The sequence below is a fragment of the Balaenoptera borealis genome (genome assembly GCF_965194805.1).
Source record: "Balaenoptera borealis genome assembly, chromosome: 15".
Classification (NCBI taxonomy): Eukaryota; Metazoa; Chordata; class Mammalia; order Artiodactyla; family Balaenopteridae; genus Balaenoptera; species Balaenoptera borealis.
Genome location: NC_138871.1, coordinates 71893231 through 71912794, shown reverse-complemented (window position 1 = coordinate 71912794; position 19564 = coordinate 71893231). Strand labels below are relative to the sequence as shown.

General features: G+C 38.4%; 1 protein-coding gene and 1 long non-coding RNA gene across 3 annotated transcripts in view; one reads left to right on the top strand and one right to left on the bottom strand.

Moving 5' to 3' along the window:
• The window catches only part of LOC309611905, a 348213-nt gene that overhangs the window by 213104 nt on the left and 115545 nt on the right, over window positions 1-19564 (top strand). The gene's annotated exons all lie outside the window — the stretch shown is intronic.
• The window catches only part of ASXL2 (ASXL transcriptional regulator 2), a 138622-nt gene continuing 119940 nt past the window's right edge, over window positions 883-19564 (bottom strand). For both annotated transcript variants that reach the window (XM_082356866.1, XM_082356867.1), the window contains one exon: window positions 883-18236. In XM_082356866.1, coding sequence (XP_082212992.1) covers window positions 15753-18236 — 2484 coding nt within the window. In that variant the 3' untranslated portion in view covers window positions 883-15752. The remainder of the gene's footprint in view (window positions 18237-19564) is intronic.

Here is a 19564-nt window from a genome sequence, read left to right as displayed (position 1 = left end):
ATTTTAAATTGCAAATGAAGAATTCTATTTAATTCAACATAGATTTACTGAACACCTACTATGCAGAACTGAAAAAGAAGATTGAGATCTATAATTGTTTTTTTTCCTCCAGTTCACCCCTGTCATAAAATTCCAGTAACAACATACACATGGATAGACTTCCATTCAATACCCTGTATCTCGGTGTTTTGAAGCTTTTCTTCAATCTAATTAATACATGCAATCCATATTATTGGATAATAATGTACTGTCCCTTCTCAGTAACTCATCGTACACCCTCCCCCCACCCCTGGCACCTTTCAGTCAAACAATGAGATTGAAGCTTATTGCCCTAGGAAAGAGAAGCATGGACACTGGCTAAAACAAAGAAGTTATAGCTCAGCTTTGTGCTTCAAACTAGACTTTTTTTTAAAGTTCATTACATCAAACTAAAAAGCTTCTGCACAGCAAAGGAAATCATCAACAAAATGAAAAGGCAACCTACTGAATAGTTGAAAATATTTGTAAATCATATATCTGATAAGGGGTTAATATCTAAAATATATAAAGAATTCATACAACTCAATAGCAAGAAAACAAACAACCTTATTAAAAACTGGGCAGAAGATCTGAACAGATATTTTTCCAAAGAAGACATACAGATGGCCAACAGGTACATGAAAAGATGCTCAGCATCACTAATCATCAGGGAAATGCAAGGCAAAACCACAATGAGATATCACCTCACACCTGTTAGAATGGCTATTATTAAAAACAATAAATAACAAGTGTTGGTGAGGAATGCACTGTTGGTGGGACTGTAAACTCGTGCAGCCACTATGGAAAACCGTATGGAGGTTCCTCAAAAATTTTAAAATAGAACTACCATATGATCCAGCAATGCCAATTCTTGATATTTATCCAAAGAAAACAAAAACACTAACTTGAACATATGCACCCCCAAGTTCATTGCAACATTATTTACAATAGCAAAGATATGGAAGCAACCTAATTGTCCATCAATGCATGAGTGGATAAAGAAATTTTATAAAAGACATGGAGGAAACTTAAATGCATGTTACTGAAAGAAGGCAATCTGAAAAGGCTACATATGCTATGATTCCAACTACACAACATCCTGGAAAAGGCAAAACGATGGAGACAATAAAGAAGATCAGTGTTTGCCAGGGGTTGGGGGGAGGGGGGGAGGGAGGGATAGGTAGAGTACAGAGGATTTTTAGGGCAGTGAAACCACTTTGTACCACACTATAATGGTGGATACATGTCACCATACATTTGTCAAAACTCATAGAAGGTACAACACTAATGTAAACTACAGACATTGGGTGATAATGATGTTTCAACTGATTTTAATAAATATACCACTCTGGTGTGGGATGTTGGTAGTTGGTGGGTAGGGAGGTTGCAGGTATACGTTAACTCTCTGTACTTTCCCTTCAGTTTTGCTGTAACCCTAAAACTCTTCTAAAAAAAGTTTATTAAAAAAATATATGAATCAATAACTGAAAGAATTGCAAGGAGAAAGAGAGAAATCTACCACTGTAGTTGAAAATTTCAATATTCCTCTCTCAATAATTGATAGAGCAAGTAGATAGAAAAATCAGTAAAAATATAGACTTTTTCAACCAAATTGACTTAATTGAAATTTATGGTACACTACCCCAATGGCAGCAGAATACACATTTTTCTTTTCAAAAACACACAGAATGTTATGAGCCATAAAACAAGTCTTAATAGATTTAGGATTCAAGTCACACAAAGTATGTTCTCTGACTACAATGGAATTAAAATAGAAATCTATAAGAGGTTGATATCTGAAAAGTCTTCAAATATCTTGAAACTAGATAACACACCTCTAAATTACACATTGGTCAAAGAAGAAATCAAAATCAAAATTAGAAAGTATTTTGAACTGCAGAGAAATAAAACAACAACATATTATAATTGTTGGAATGCTACTAAAGCAGTACTTGGGAAATTTATAGTACTAAACACATTATAAAAAAAGAAAATTCTTGAATTAATGACATCAGCTTCCATATTAAGACATTAGACAAAAAAGAACAAATTAAGCCTAAAATAAGCAGAAGGAATGAAACATAATAATAAGTATCAGAGTGGAAATCAATGAAAAAGAAAACAGAGAACCAATAGAAAAAATCAATGAATCCAAAACTGGTTGAATTTTCTGATGTCAATCAATGTAATTTATCATATTAACAAACTGAAAAAGAAAACCCATATCAAATCAATAAATGAAGAAAAGGCATTTGACAAAATCCAACATCCATTCCTGATTTAAAAAAAAAACAACAACAAAAAACCCCCAACTCTTGGCAGGTAATAAAAGGGAACATCCTTAGCCTGATGAAGGGCATCTAGGAAAAACCTTTAGCTAACATCATACTTAATATGAAATACTAAATGCTTTCTCTGTAAGAGAAGGAAAAAGGATTTCCACTCTCACCATTTCTATTCTACATTGTACTACAGGTTCTAGCCAGTGAGGTCAGGTAAGAAAAAGAAAGGTTATCCAGAATAAAACTTTTTGTCTTTGGAGATAACAGTCATCTATAATCTGATGGAATGTACAAAGAAGCTAATAAGTGATAATAAAACTAATAAGTGAGTTTAGCAAGGTAGAATACAAAATCAGCATAAAAATATAAATTGAATGTTTTCCATCAATTATCATTTCATCATATCTACCAACTGATGCTCAAAAATTGTGTTGAAGTTTTAAACTGAAAAAATTTTTAATTGTCACTTACAATATCATTAAAATTTTTTTAATGTAGGGTTAAATCTGACAAAAGATACAAAAGACTTATTTACTGAAACCTATAAGACATTGCTGAGAGAAACTAAAGAACATATAAATGAATGGAATAATGGGTTGATGGTGAAATACTGTTAAGATCTCAATTCTCTCTAAATTGATGTATATCATAAACACAATCCTAATCAAAATGCTGTTTGTATAGAAACTGACATCTGATTCTATAATTCATATGGAAATCAAAGGACTAAATAAAATAATTGGAAAAACGGGCAAAAGAGTTGAACTGACACTTCATGAAAAAAGGTATATGGATGACAAATAAGCACATAAAAAGATGTTCCACAACATTAGTCATTAGGAAGATAACACTACACACTTATTAAAATGGCTAAAATTTAAAACACTGACCCAAATGTTGACTAGGATATGGAGAAACTAGATCTCTCATACCATTGGTGGGGATTTAAAATAGTACTACAATCACTTCGGAAAATATTAATAGTTTTGCAGCTTCTTAAAAAGCTAAACATAACACCTACCATATTGTCCTGCCGTTCCACTCCTAGGTATTTGCCCAAGAGAAATGAAAGCATATATCCGTACCAAGAGTCGTACATAAATGTTCATAGTGGCTATATTTGTAATAGTCAAACACTAGAAACAACTCAGATGTCCACACAATAGAATACTACTCAGCAATAAACAGAAATGAACTACCCCTACAGGTGACAACACAGATGAATGTCAAAATAACTGTACTGAGTGAAAGAAGCCAAGCAGTAAAAAATACATACTGTGAATTCCCTGGAGGGCCAGTGGTTAGGACTCCGCACTCTTACTGCCAAGTGCCTGGGTTCAATCCCTGGTCGGGGAACTAAGATCCCACAAGCCGCGCAGTGCAGCCAAAAAACAAAAACAAAACAAACAAACAAAAACATACTGTATGATTCCATTTGTATAAAATTCTTGAAAATGCAAACTAATCTGTAGTGACTGAAAGATCAGTGGTTGCCTGGGGATGGTGTCAGCAGGGCTGGAGGGACTACAAAGAAGCACAGGGAAATTGTAGAGGTGACAACTGTGTTCATAGTCTTGACTGTGGTGGTACAATATGTCAAAACTTATCACACTGTATGCTTTAAATATGTACTGTTTGTTATATATCAGTCATAATTTAATAGAACTGCTAAAAAAATTTAAACAGTAGGAGAACTAGGAAAAAAAAAAGCAGGGGTTAAATTTTTTACAAACAATGTATTGTTAAAAGGCTTCTTAAGCACATCATGAAAACAAAAGTCTTTAAGGAAAATTATCAATTTAATTACAGAAAATTTAATGTTTCTGTATAGCAAAACAGACTATAAACAAGAATGGGGGACATGAAACTAGGAAAAATACGTGCAACAAACATTGCAAAAATTAGTATCCTTATTATATGAAGAACACTTACTGAGGAAATTATGGAACATTCTAAGCTACAAGGATATATTGTACAGCACAGGGAATATAGCCAATATTTTATAACTTTAAATGGAGTATAATCTATAAACATTTTGAATTAATATGTTGTTCACCTGAAACTAATATATGGTGAATCAACTATATCTCAATTAAAGAAATTTTTTTAATGGAACACTCTAATAGGAAACTTGACGGAAGTCCTGTTGAGACAATTCACAAAGAAGCAGAAGTAGCTCACATACAGAGGTATTTGACTTCACTAAAAAATTTTAAAGCGCACATTTAAAAAATGAAGTAGGGCTTCCCTGGTGGCGCAGTGGTTGAGAATCTGCCTGCTGATGCAGGGGACACGGGTTCGAGCCCTGGTCTGGGAAGATCCCACATGCCGCGGAGCAACTAGGCCCGTGAGCCACAACTACTGAGCCTGCGCGTCTGGAGCCTGTGCTCCGCAACAAGAGAGGCCGCAATAGTGAGAGGCCCGTGCACCGCGATGAAGAGTGGTCCCCACTCGCCGCAACTAGAGAAAGCCCTCGCGCAGAAACGAAGACCCAACACAGCCATAAATAAATAAATAAATGAATAAATAAAATTAAAAAAAAAAAAAAAAATGAAGTAGCTTTTTGCCTCTCAGATCAACAAAAGATGTCCACTACAAGAATTCTACTCTTCACTAGCGTTGCTTAATATGTCAGAGGAGGATGGTTAATAGTTTTGCTTATTTTTAAAAGTGCTTCCTTCTTGTTGTCATCAATTCCTGGTAACCTTCAGCACTGATGATACATTTTGGGTTCCTGGCTGTACTAGTTGTACTAAGTCTGGGTTCCTGGTTGTACTTGGTTCTATTCTCAGCTGTAACTTCTTAGGTCCAAGGACACTTTTCTGAGTCACTGCACAGGGTGGGCTCCAAGAGCTTTGCTTCCTTCAAAGATGCATGGCTTCTTCTAAGGTCATCACTAGTTTCTCCAGTGCTACAGGGTCTTTTTTAACTCCATTGGTGGAACTTACATACTTTATTTCCTTAAAACCTTTTTTAAATAAACATTCTTGGGACTTCCCTGGTGGTGCAGTGGTTAAGAACCCGCCTGCCAATGCAGGGGACACGGGTTCGAGCCCTGATCTGGGAAGATCCCACATGCTGCAGAGCAACTAAGTCCATGCGCCACAACTACTGAGCCTGTGCTCTAGAGCCCACGAGCCACAACCATTGAGTCCGCGTGCTGCAACTACTGAGGCTGTGCGCCTAGAGCCTGTGCTCCACAACAAGAGAAGCCACCGCAATGAGAAGCCCACGCACCGCAACGAAGAGTAGTCCCCGCTCCCTGCAACTAGAGAAAGCCCGCGCGCAGCAACGAAGACCCATCACAGCCAAAAATAATAAATACAATAAATTTATAAAACAAAAAACATTCTCATGTTGTTCAGAAAATGTGTCACAAGTTTTATTTCTCTATCCACTTTGAGTTTCCTTTTGCTTTTGTTTTCTATTGTGGTAAAATACACATTAAAATTTACCGTTTTAACCATTTTTAAGTGTACAGTTGGCATTAAGTACATTCACATTGTTATGCAACCATCACTACCATCCATCTCCAGAACTTTAAACGATAACTCCCCATCCCCCTCTACCTTTATTCCCTGGCAACCACCATTCTACTTTCTGTCTCTAGGAATTTGACTATTCTAGGTATCTCATATAACTGGAATCATACAGTATTTGTCCTTTTATGTCTGGCTTATTTCACTGAGCATAATGTCAAGGTTCATCCATGTTGTATTATGTGTCAGGATTTCGTTCCTTTTTAAGGTTGAATAATATCCTCATATGTATATACCACATTATTTATCCATTCGTGTTGTTTCCCCTTTTAGCTATTGCGAATAATGTTGCTATGAACATTGGTGTACAAATCTCTGTTCCTGCTCTCATTCCTTTTGGGTGTATATCAGAAATTGCTGGATCATAAGGTACTTACATTTAATTGTTTTGAGAAGCAAACTGTTTTCCACAGTGGTTGCACCTATTTACATTTCCACCAGCAATGCACAAGCATTCAATTTTTCTACATCCTTGCTGACATTGCTTTATTTTTTGACGATCAATATAGCTATCCTAATGTGTGTGAAGTTGTATCTCATTTGCATTTCCTTAGTGATTAGTGATGTTGAGCATCTTTTTGTGTGCTTATTGGCCACCTGTATGTATCTTTTGGAGATTTATCCAAGTCCTTTACTGAAGTCCTTTATTCAAGTACTTTTTAAATTGGTTGTTGGGTTGTAGGAATTTCTTATGTATTATGAATACTGATTTTTTAAATTAAATATATGAAATATTTGCAAATACTGATATTTTCTCCCATTCTGTGGGTTGCCTTTTCACTGTTAATGGCCTTTGATGCACAGGTTTTTAATTTTTAATGAAATCCAATTTATCTTTTCTTTTGTTGCCTGTGCTTTTGGCATCATATCCAAGAAATCATTGTCAAATCCAATTATGAAGATTTCCCTGTTTTCTTTTAAGAGCTTTAGCTCTTAGGCCTTTGATCCATTTGAGTTAGTTTTTATATATGGTGTAGAGGAAGGGTCCAATTTTATTCTCTTGCATGTGGATATCAGATTTTCCCAACATTTACTGAAAAGACTGCCCTTTCCTCATTGACTTCTCTCGGCACCATTGTCAAAAATCATTTGACCACATATTTGAGAATTCATTTCTGGGCTTTCCATTCTATTCCATTTACCTCTATGTCTGTCTTTATGCCATTACCACACTGTTTTGATTACTGTAGCTTTGTAGTATAGGTGTCCTTTTAATTTTTGAAATACATTCCCTCTTCATGGCTCATGTTGAGTTCTTTAACTCTCTTTGCATGTTGCCTGAAGAGACTGGCATTCTCTGTAGTACCCAAATTTAGCCAGGACCCAGGGACAACTGTGCAATCAGGAACAGGGGAAGGGGAAACAAGCAGGTAAGTCATTCAATATGGTGTCTGGTTTCTTTGGAAAAGAAAAGGCACAGTCACTGGAGTAAAACTGTATGCCTTTATTACACATAAAATGAGTCGTTAAAATACAGTTTGTCCATGTGCAGAAACATTATTATACATTCAATTCTGAAGGTAGTTTTATACGACCAATAAAAGGAACAGTCTAAAAGTGGGAAGAATAAAGACAAGAGTGAGAAGGAGCTAAAAGGCAGAGCTTTATCTGTCAAAGTGCTAAGGCCTATGTGCACAAAGATTTTAAAGTAAGACCAACGTAAGGTCATTTCTTCCATTCTGATTTCTCTTAAGGTATGATGCAATGAGTCACAGAATTAAGACGGGTTTAATAAAAATAGGTCATAGCACTTACGGCTAAGAGAAAGGTTTTTAATTTCTAGAGTTTCACTTATCATGTACTCTAGATCTTTCATGGGTTCTAGAAGTTTCGTGAAGTCTCTAATAACAAACTTGCTCTTCAATCAGTAGTTTATTATCAGAGAACAAATTGTCAGGTCCTTCCCAGCCCAGAATCTGTCTCCTTATGCAACAAGCAGGTGACCAAATTTGAGACTCTGGAAGTGTTTCATAATTTAAAGCTTGTTCAAAGTGATTACATATAGGTTCAGCTGGGGTCACTTCAAATTGCTATGTCTGAAAACCTAAAATGAAAACAACTGCTGACTTGGAGTCGAAGTCCAACTCCAGCATTCCCAAGCTCTAGGTACCTGAAAACATTAGACACTGGTGTTTTGAAAAGAACTGACCCAAGAAATGTAAAATTTTATGTACCACACTTTCCGTAGGAAGGACATAGACTGTGTGTAAAATAATAGTTATCTTCAGACATTTTGACGTTAAATGCATTGCTTTCTTATTGGGCTAATCTGAATTTTAAATATTAAGTACTTAAAAAGAGGATCCATGATTAAAGTTAATAAAGTGCTGACTCAAGTTGGTTTAATATAGTATTTATGAGCCAATGTCTGTGTCACTTAGACACAGGTGCACACTCCTAAATCCTGAGCAGTGGCAAAAGCTGTCACTAGATAGACAATATAGTTCAACAGAAAACTATTACTTAGCCCACAAAATGCCTCAAATCAAATTCCATGTTCCACTCACGGCAATTCATTACATTATGGGAACCCAAAACTTTAAAAAAAATATTCGGTAAAAGGATAAGAATAATTCCAAGTTTACTTAAATCTATCTTAAATCCAGTCTTGGGTTTACCTTTCTTCTCTCCTAGGCACTCGATAGGTTTTGCAGTCAAGATGAAAGGCAGGATTTAAAAAATTCCCTTTAGTTTCTTTTGAGCTTGAAGAACCAGGAAAGTTGAGTTTGCAGTTATTCTTCAGGACAACCCACTATCTAGTCACAGCCCATCTCCACAGCTGATCATCTCTCTCTTCCAGGTTTAGTCTGTCCTTTTTGTTATAAGGAAATCTTTGTAGGGATTCCCTTTTTAGGTTAAGACTGAAAGATACACAGAGGTATAGAGATTCCTTAGTTTATACAGGCCCTATGAAAGAAACCCAATTTTCTATTTAATGTCACTAAGTATAAGGAAAATACAGGATATCTGCCCTCCTAGTTCCTGGACAGAGTTGAGACTGTATTACATGGTTACACCTCATAACTTTTTGACTAGAAGGTGAACATGGATATTTTGGAATACAGAATTCAAGTTGCAAATCCAGTAACCCAGGTAAGGAAAGTTCAATAATAAGCACTGACAAAATATATTCATTTATCCTTTTAAAACCTTTCTACCAGAAAGTCTTAAAGAATTAGGATTTAGGCCACTTTATAAGGGGTAGTGTCCGGCTGAAGCCTCTTTTAATTCAAGTTCTGTGACTTAGAAGTAGAAAGGAAAAAAAAAAAAAGTCAATTCTACAATATTAGAATAAAAAGAACAGTAATTTTATCCATTATGGAGGGAAAAAGGGGATGAAATATCTCTAACAATTTTAAATGAATACGCTTCCTTCTCACCAGTCTATAAGATGAAAATCAAGGTTATGTTTTTTTATTCCCTTTAGCTTATTTTGGGTTTGACAGGAAAGCTGCATTATTTACCAAACTGTTATTTGAAAGGGTTAGCTGAACCTAAGATGAAGCATCTTTACTGACATACTGAACAGTATTCATTGAATGGGATTGCTTTCGGCCTGATTTTCTCAATTTAGGTATTACCAAGAGATTCCTTGAAATTCTGATTAATCTCTAGATCTTGCAGTGACAGTTGTCAAAAAAAGGTAAATTTTATCAACCTGGCTCCTCAATTCCACACTGTAATTTCATGTAGGGGCAATGCCTTTCTTTTCTTTCTTCATGTTTTGCCAAGTGCCTCAAATGCTTCTATTTCATAGTTCATTTACTCTTAAACTTCCAACACGTCTTGGGAAATAACGTAGCATGCATTACTCCTTGAGCTGTGAACTAGACATGTGCTGTATGGTTACTACTTTTAGGAAGACCTTTTACAACTTACATGACTGCTTTTCTTTACCTTTGCTTAACCAGAACCTTAGCACAGTGCTTAGCACATAGATGTTCAAAAGGTATTTGAATTAGTGAATACCATGATTTATGTACAAGAACTAGAAACATGCGAAATTTGATTTGTGAAGACCACTCTTGGTCAACTAGTGTTAAAAGCAATGAACACAGGTTTCTAAGACTCTGTGATGTAAATAAAGGAAAGCTGGGGATCCAAGTTGAAGCTGTGTCATGATGTACTGCTCTTTCTCGATTAACTGCAGTCCAACTATAACTTAGGGTCCTATGTCATTACCTGACTATGAATTTTACTTCCTGTGAGGTAGGAATAAATAACAGTAAGTACATATTAGAAATTGGGGGGGGGGGGTGGTCTTTGTAAACAGTCATCATGAACTGGTTCACACACATTTAAATATTTCACCTTCATTCGTATCTACCATATATGGGAATTACGAGGATGCAGATGTTCCCTGAGACTTAAAATTTTTCCTTTAGAAATAGTGTATTTTCAGCAAAGACTTAGCGCTGTTCTCTTAGACATCTAAACTATTTTCAATGTTTTGGGCAGCCCTATGTTTGAATTTTCCATTTTTGAAAAATAATAAGGCCGTCTTTTAAAAAACATTCTTGGGACTTCCCTGGTGGTGCAGTGGTTAGGACTCTGTGCTCCCAATGCAGGGGGCACGGGTTCTATTCCTGGATGGGGAACTAAGATCCTGCATGCCACAGAGCGTGGCCTTACGGGGTGGGGGTGGGGGAAGCATTCTTCTTAAGTATCCTTACTAATTTCCAAAAATTGCTGTTTTTATCAGTTAAAATAACCACAACTGAGGAATTATGGGGAGAACTAGTGAACTACAATTAAAAGTGTTTCATGGGTCATTAAGATATTCTTCAAACTCTGACCTTATTTCCTTTTCAGGTCACCAATAAAGCTATATATTATTCATTTTTAAAGAACAGACTATACGCCTTTATTCCCAAAGACTATCTAGGTATCCTTTTGCTTCCTCAATCATATCCTAAAACTAAATATTTACAATCACAAAATGACTTCTCTTGAACAGCAGGACTCGATTATCTCTAGGTTATGGTTAACCTCTCCTAATGTTTGGCTCAGTCCTCATTTCCATAAACACCCTTCCTGACATCAGGGAGATCAACATTCAAGTTCTCTTAGCCCTTCTATCTCCAGATCAATTGGGAAGGACATAAAACTGGCTGCAAAACTCACTTCTCAAAGAAGGGAAACAGAAAAAAAGTTTTCTATTGTCTTCACGATATTATTTCTTCACATAAACCCTACAGCCTGGAAGGTGGTGGAAGTGAATGTTTGCTAATGAATTATTAACCACTGTGGAGAAAGGAAAACCTATTCCCGCCCCCACCACCCCCGAGATATTTTCTTGCCATTCTTTGTCTTAGAAGCAAACAATGGGCACATTAAAAAACAATGCACTGTGTTTTGTTTTTACTTTCCCAGTAACATTAGGTGGTTAGGAGAGAGAACAGTTCAAGGGTGAAAGCACAGAGACAGACATATTAGGAGAATTTAATATTTTTACTAGAGTTTTGAAAGAAATACGCTACCCTGATTTATCACCAAATTCCTCATTTTACTATTTTCTATGCAATCTGTTGGTAATCTTCCAATAGTAGTATAAGGCAACAACTGAGGGCCCTTACCCACACCACTTTCACATGTATGTCAGACCTCAAGATGCACCGAAAACTCCAAGGTTTTTATTTCCACTTTAATTATCTTTTACTTAATAATAAAATGAAAAATAAGAATATATGAATACATACAATCTATATACATATATTTATTGCAAATACTTAAAATTCTTATGTAAAATGATTTTTCTATATTTGTGAAAAAATATGACTTTTTAAATGGTGTTGACACCAACTTCTCTGTACATACCCTCAATTCCAATGTTAACAATTCCTTTAAAAAGGCAAAAGACACAAAAGTTTAGCATTTACCAAACCAGTCTGTACAAACCTTTTAGCCAGAAGGAAAAAAAAATAGCTTGTGGTAAATAAGTCAATTTTCTATTAAAATAAAAAATAAACTCCAAAACTCTTCCCCTTATTGCATTTTTTTGGAAATAATGAGTGTCTTTAGAGTAACTTCCTTTGAAATAATTTGTGCCTTAACAGCGAGGCCCTACATTAAACATACCTTATATGAGAAATTCAAAGTCTCCCACTGTCACTTTTTACATAGATATTAAAATATATATTACTTAAAATATATTACTGGAAAGCTATTTTTAAAATTGATCTTTAATAGTTGTATCAAATGTAAAGCATTAAAAAAAATAAGTAACCAAGAATCTATGAAGGTCTTACTTCCAACTTTAGGAACTGTTTTACCTATTGTTCTCTTTCAATAGGTTATGTAGGTATTGAAACACGGTAGGAAAGATCCCTGCCTATCATCATGTTTCTCGGAGTCTCTTTGGACTATTCTATAAATTGAGCTGCAAACTACCCTTGGCCAAGTTTACTTAGCACATAGTTGTAATGCAACGGGGAGACTTTTCTCTCCTTGCTGTGAAATCTCTAGGTCACAGAGAAAACAACCCTGGTACTGCTTACTGACAATGAGCTCTAGAAACAAATAGTGATGTAATGACCAGAGAAGACCCCCTCATTATAACAAATAATTTCACCCAAGAGTTCTTCAAGGACTCTTAGGTGAAGAAAGGTAGTAAGAGCAATTAGGATGGTAAATGGTCCAATTATTAATGTACGAATTTATGCCTTCACCTGGAAGGCAATGACGTCTTCCTTTGGCTATTTATTTAAATCTGTGCTAACTCCTAAAATATCTACACTGTGTGCCTTCCCAGCCCATATAAGTATGCTTCCCCTGCCCCAAGAAAAATTTCCCATCTGCCAGACCTTATTCTTAAAGATGTTACATGGGGTACCACAGACAGCTTCAGTATCTTCAACACAGGGGTTACGTAGGGCAAACAACTCCAGGTTATTTTGGCTTTATTTTCTGTTTAATAGGATGGAGAATTTTAATAAAAACTCTTTAAAATTTAGGGAGTCTTCTCTACTAGACAACTTAGAACATTCGCAAGTAAGACTGAGATGATATATTGTTAATGCCACCTCCCCAAGGTGACCTGAAGTGGAAGGTTATCTGAAGGCTTGAGAAGCATACCCTGGAGGCATAAGCATCAGGCATAATGCCTGACTAGTCACTGGAAATAGTGCAACTTAATACCATAAAAATAAGCTTAGCACTTATTAGAAACATTTCAGACTGAATTGAAAGGTAAAGTAACTGAAAACCTAAGATAAAAACTGCTTTAAAGGTACTGGAATACCATATTCTAATAATTTAAAGGTTTTCTTGTTCCTACTGCTTCATTTTCAAAAGGGCCAGATTGTAATTCTTCTTTTCAGCTCAGTCAGCACATAAGATGAATGACCTTCTATGTGAAACCGTTTTGAAACCAACTGAAAGATTGCATTCAATTTTCTACCAATCTAAGAGAATCTAACTATTCTCTCATTCAGTCAAGAGTGAGGCAGTGTACCTAGTTGACGATTTATTGAATATTTTATTAGCTGGGTATTATTTGTAAAGAGAATCTGGTGAATAGTAATGCTTAGGACCTAATCTGCAAGAGCCTGGGTCAAGATGAATAGGCACGATATGGTTTGCTCTCTAAATGGACTTGAAAATCCCTGATGCCTTTCCTCCCTTCCTGGTTAGTTTGTCCATCCTCAGATTAAGAGAACCATGGAGGAGAGACTTTCTATGATAGGAAAGGTGTGAAGAAGAAAAATCATTTTGAAAATCCAAATTGTTTAACTCGTGCTCACCGTGGGGTCGGTTCTGAAACAGTCAACCACTTCCGGCAGGCAGACCACCCCTCAGTCCTGCCACTCAAGTGGGGAGTGAGGAAGCTGGGAATGGAGAGTTTTAACTGGCAATAGGTCTTTTTAACACCCCCTGGGATTACCCAGGGCACTGAAAGTTTGGGAACAGAACCATGGTTTCTGACTCCTACTGGTTATTGGTTGGAGAACTTGCTCCTTATCCCTGGATCCTGACAGATTTCTTACCTCTTAGCTATGTGTGTGCTGGAAGAAAAAGGGAAGTTAGAAGGACATCAAATTATCTTGGCTGAAACTAGAACACAGATATTAATCCTATATTTGCTTTGGGCCACAAAAAACTCAGAAACAAAAAATAAAAAATAGAAGTAAATAGTTTCTTATGGGGTTTGAAAGTATTAAAAGAGTGTATGTATAATGCGGGAGGTGAGGTAGGGAGGGGTGGGTAGCAGAATGGGTGCAAAGCTAAGATTACTACTGCCTACTTGCCCCTAATCTGGAATGTGACTTAGTTAACGAGTTTAAACTGTTCTGCATTTTGTATATATCACATCCTGAATATTAAGTACAACTATGACTGTACTAGGTTGCACTAATAATATATGTCCTTTACATACATGAAATTAGGAGATTTGAAATCAATATGCAAATGATGCACACTGACAATCCCCAACTTTTTAATACCGAATTCTGGTAAACTGTAGATTTATTTTAATGTTCTTTAACCATGACCTAAATGTATGTACTCAAAAATTCTTTAGTCACTAGAGACAGGATTCAACAAAAAGGAAACAAAAAAGAATAAACAAAAACAAACAATAAAAATTTGCAGCTGATTTCTTTTCCTTTCTAGATGTTCCCTAAGTCATTCACTAAAGCCCCTTTACATTAGAAATTTCTAGTGCGTAGAGAGTAGTCCAAGAAGGGGGACATGTTTTCTAAAACAGGAAAAATGTCTGACTTTTACTGTGTGTGTGTGTGTGCACGCACACGTGTATGTTCAGAGTAATATATAAGATGACTCCCATATTCCTCAGATGCCCGGGAGGTCAAAACAGGTTTAACAGAATGGGTAAATGTGGTATTAATGAGTTTTTCTACCTGTAGCAACAGCTGACTGTAGAACATTAGGTAACAGGTTGGGAGAGAAGAGGATGAGAGGGGCTACTTTGTTTCTAGTGTTAAAATTGTTTTCCAAAGTTCTTTATGTTCAGTTCAACAGTTTCTGCACCTTTACTCTGCTTACCCAACAAAACACATAGCTCAAATCGCCCTAACACTTTTCTGTTAATTTTATACTAGTATTTCAAACTTGTTTGTAAGCTCCCATGAATGACTAAATCCTCGGAGATTATTGCTGGGATTACTGCCCTGCACAGGTGATGGTAACCCAAGGGGCCCAGCGAGGCAAACTTTTCATGGACCACACTCCCTGCTTCAGGGCAAGGGAGTGGGATTAGGGAACAGCAGGGATCCGCAAACTGCAAGCAGAGTGCCTGGCAATAGTACTGGTTCATGGAAGCCAAGAACCAAGTCAGAATTTTCAGAGTCTGAAGTACTGCCTGTGAAATTAATACCTTATCACCAAAAATTTGAACTTGAGAAGGTTCCATCTAAGGTAAAGGGACGGTGTAAACCCTGAATCCACTCCTGCGAAGGCTGAATAACCTATGTAAAGCCTGCAGTCAGACAGTCAAGACATAATCAACATGGTCATTTCTTCAGACCATTCCCTCACTCCTTTCTTTTCCTAGCCTCTTAAGAAAGGGCAGACGGGAAATTGCTTCCTTTCACCATGCATGGCATTAAACTTTTCAAAGTCACATGAAGTGGAACATCAATCTGAAGTCAAAGTAATACATTATTACCTCAACACCTGGAAAAATGTTAAAACAAGATGTGACATATTTACATGATTTTGTAAGTGCAAACTTGTCACAAATTCACAAAGTCTTGCTTGACTCGGACTTACTATACAAGGTGCTTTTCCTCTAAAATGTAAGATCTGTACTCTGTATTCCTGATTAAGTAACACTTGTCTCTTAAGACAACTGAAACCTAGTTTATTTCTGTGATTCCAAAAGAACTCAAAAACCACATCTGTCAACCCTTCCCCCTTCCTGCCTCCTTTACAGTGTGTTCTCCTTCTAGTCTCATTACCGAACGACAAGGCAGGAGACACACAGTTTGGAGGGGCCAATGCAATCATCGTGGCAGAAGGCTCCACACCCCTTGCACATGATCATGGCTTTCAATCGGCAGTAACATTTCGAAGGTGTGTCCTCTATGCTGTTCTCTTCAGGAAAGGCCTGAACAGGAATGGTCTGGCCGTGGTTGCTGGGATTCATAGCTTGGCCAGCAGGGATGGTCGTGACAGTCACTGAAAAGGACATGACATCCCCGACATTGCTAGGTACCTGGCTACAGTCAGGCATCCCCGCTACGGCGGAGTTATGGTCCAAGTCCGATGAGGTGGAGACGTTGATCATGCCTCTGTAGCTTGGCCCAATCTGTGTGGGGCTTCCATACAGCTTTGGGGTTTGCAGCGGTGGAAGGAGTAGAGACTGATGGGTAGTACTGTCTGCAGGTAGAGGAAGAGCAGTAGAATTGAAAAGCTCGGGGCTGCTCCGCACGGTCTTACCTCTCACCGCGTGAGCCATCTGCTTCTGTGCTGCCTGAATAAAATCTCTGGCTAGGGTCTTCTCATCAAATGTTTGGCTTCTAGTGAACAGGTAATTTTCCTTGCTTAAAGTGGTTTGCTCAGGCACTGGTGTCTCTGCCTTCACATTCTTTTTAGCTGAACAGTCACTGGTGGATAGGGTTTCTCTACTGTGGGGTCCTGAACTTGCTTCACACTTGCCAGAACTCTGGGAAGCCTGCGGCTCCTCCTTCACCATGACAGATTCTTGCTCATCACCAGTACTTTCCTCATCAGTATCATCTTCTTTACCGCTGCTACTATCTCCTGCTGCATTTTTACAATCTGTATATCCCATTTTCAAGGCCTCAGTGGGGCTACTTAGACAAAATCGGTCTTCGGGGTTTACAGAATGGGTCCTCCTAAGGCTCTCTGAACCCCGGCCATAGGTGGAAATGTTAAGTAAGTAGTGACCTGCCATTGCAGGCTTGGATGTCCTTCTGCCAGCAAAACCCAGCATAAACCTCTGGCTTGTGGAGATGTCCTCTAACTGGAAACCTGAGTGAGTGAAGTTGAACTGGGAGGGCTGCACAAACGAGAGAACATTCTGCCTCCGAACCCTTTGGATGAGTGTCTGAAGGATCTGATCTTGGGTTGCTTTACTTAGTCCTTCTTGGTATTGGTGTGTGTCAATGCTAGCGTCCCTTAGATCCTTACCTGAAAAGAGCTGAAGGGGTCTTGGAACCTGGGGGAGCTGCTTACTTTGCAAACTTTTACCCAGTTGCTGTGTAGCTGGATGGGACTGTCTCTCATTAACTTCCTCTCTGGTGCTATTTTCTGTTACGCTGGTACCTGTGAGTGCTCCTATCATCATCCCCTTTTCCTCTTTTGTAGTTAGTGGAACAGTTTTCATTTCAACTTTGGTGAGAGGTTTAGGCAGAATTTGCTCCAGGGGAACATCTTTGCCTTGCAGCAGCTGAGTTACCAAAGGATTATTAGCAGGGATATTAGAGCTTGGCCTTGAAATGGGTCCATTCATACTTGAAGAAGCTCCCAGGGTCTTAAGGCTAGAAGCTGCTGGCAAAGTGCTCGAGGATGGAGCTGATCCAGTAGGTGCTATGGTTACAACGACCTGGGGTACAGGAAGCTTCTCTAAAGAGGCTGTTGTTAATAAAGATGTTAAAGGGGAGGGAGTCATATCCACTGAAGCACTAGCACTTATCTCTGCCGAGGCTGGAGGGTTTGGTGTATTCTTACTAGAACCTGCTTTGGGCTCAACTGTGCCATCGACTGCAAAATGAACAGGTGAGGCACCTGCGATTAGAGCAGGATCTGCTGGAGTAGGAGGTGCCTTCTCCTGCCTACCATTACTGGGCCCCTGTGGGTGGCTAAGAGAGGCCACCGTGGCTGCCGCCCTGGAGGGATTCAGTTTTTCATTACTTACTTTCCCTAAAGCTGGTGGGGGTGTGTTAGCGTGGGCTGGTGACGGGACACTTGAGCACGCTCCACTGATGGCAGATGGTGGAGGCACTGAGGAGGTTTGCTGTAGTTGTGCTCCAGAGACACTGTGAGACTGTGCCTGGCCTGGGGTCTTGGTCTCAGATTGGGGCTGAGTCTCTGGACCACAGGGTAAAAGCTCTCTCGTACCTCCCCTGCTTCCAGTTCCTGCCAGTTCCAGTGTGGGGCCCTTTCCAGTTTCACTGACTCTGTTTGAGTCTGGACTCCCTCCTCTAGCAGTTCTCCTTTCAGCCCCCTCTCCTGGACCTTGTCCACCCCCTGGGCCAGGTCCTGGAATGGTCCCTCCAACTGAGGCGGCTGCAGCAGCTGCGGCTGCAGCAGCAGCTGCTGCCCTCTGTGCTTTGACCAGCTGGGCTTTTGCTTTGATGTCTGCGAGAGTTCTGGCTCCTGTTCTGTTAGGACTAGTGATGGAGATTGGAAAACGAGCCCTGGGAGAGACCTGCGATGTAGGAAACGGCATGGGGGAGATTCTGGAGACCGGGATCTGAAAGAATTAGGGGGGAAAAAAACAACAGAGCTTAGTTTTCATTTATAAGAGCAATCAAACTTCATTAACACAAATTCTGAGTAGGGTGAACCCTATGACAAGGACGGGAAACCTGTGACTAAGAGACCAAACCATGGGGACAGCCACACAGGTTTGTCTCCAGGGTCCTTTCAACTCCTCTACTGGTGCCAAGGACTCCCCTCCCTCGACATCCACTCCCACCCCAAAGCCTCAAACCTCTTCTTACAACACAGCTCTCTCTTAATGTCACTACTACTCATAATAGCTGATCACTTAAGATAGAGACCTTTCTATGGTATCTACATTTTAAAATGTGTGTAAAAGCAAGAAGACAGAAACAGAAGAAATAAAGAAGTAGCACACCATTACTGTCTTTTACTTCTTGGCTTTACTACCGAGGTCCAGAGGAAAATTCTTGTTCTCTTCTCTTTTACACACGCACACATGCACAGCTAAGCATATAGGCTGAATTATCTCAAATTACAGAGGCTTCTAGACTGCACTGGAAGGAAGACAGTGTGTGATCCACTCTGCCCACCCACATGACGGGGTAGGTATATAATGTCTGTAATGTTAACCAAAGTCATTCTCACCTCCTGCTGGCATTATACTTATTTGTGGAGCTTTTAAAAAATATACATCCTCTCAGTCCTGTCCCTAAAATTACAAATAGAACTCCTAGAGAAAAAATGCATTTCTAAAAAGCTTCTTACGAGATTCTGATGCATCATTAGGTTTGAAACCACTGATTTTCATATCATAAAATATTATACCTGAAAGGAATCTGACTCCTGTTCAAAACAATACTTTGAAAGCTACTGGAATTAATTAGAATGAACCAGTATCTGGGCCTTTCTAAGAGTTGGCAGAGCTTAAAAGAGCAAAAAACTGTTACAGATGTTCTAGGACATGTAATTAAAAACATATTAAGCCGCTGAGCTCTAAGAAAATGCATGTCATCTTTCTGGAACTCCTTAAATTGAGACTAATAAAGTCACTAAAGATTTTTCATTATCTGCAATACCCATTTCTAAAAAGGTCAGCAGTCCTGAAGAATTCTCTGTCATTCAGAAGTTAGACCTGTAGGATTCTGTAACACCTGTCACAAAGCCCACATATTTCTCATCATGAGATATACTCAATCTCTCTCTGAAAGCTGAAATCTGCTTTACATCCAACTGCACACAGTATTTTAGAAACTGCCCAGAGTAAGAAAGAAGCAACTGTTGCCCCTTGGTAATACCATCTAGAAGAGACAACTAATAGGGGGAAAAACAGATAAAACTAGAAAATTAGAAACAAGA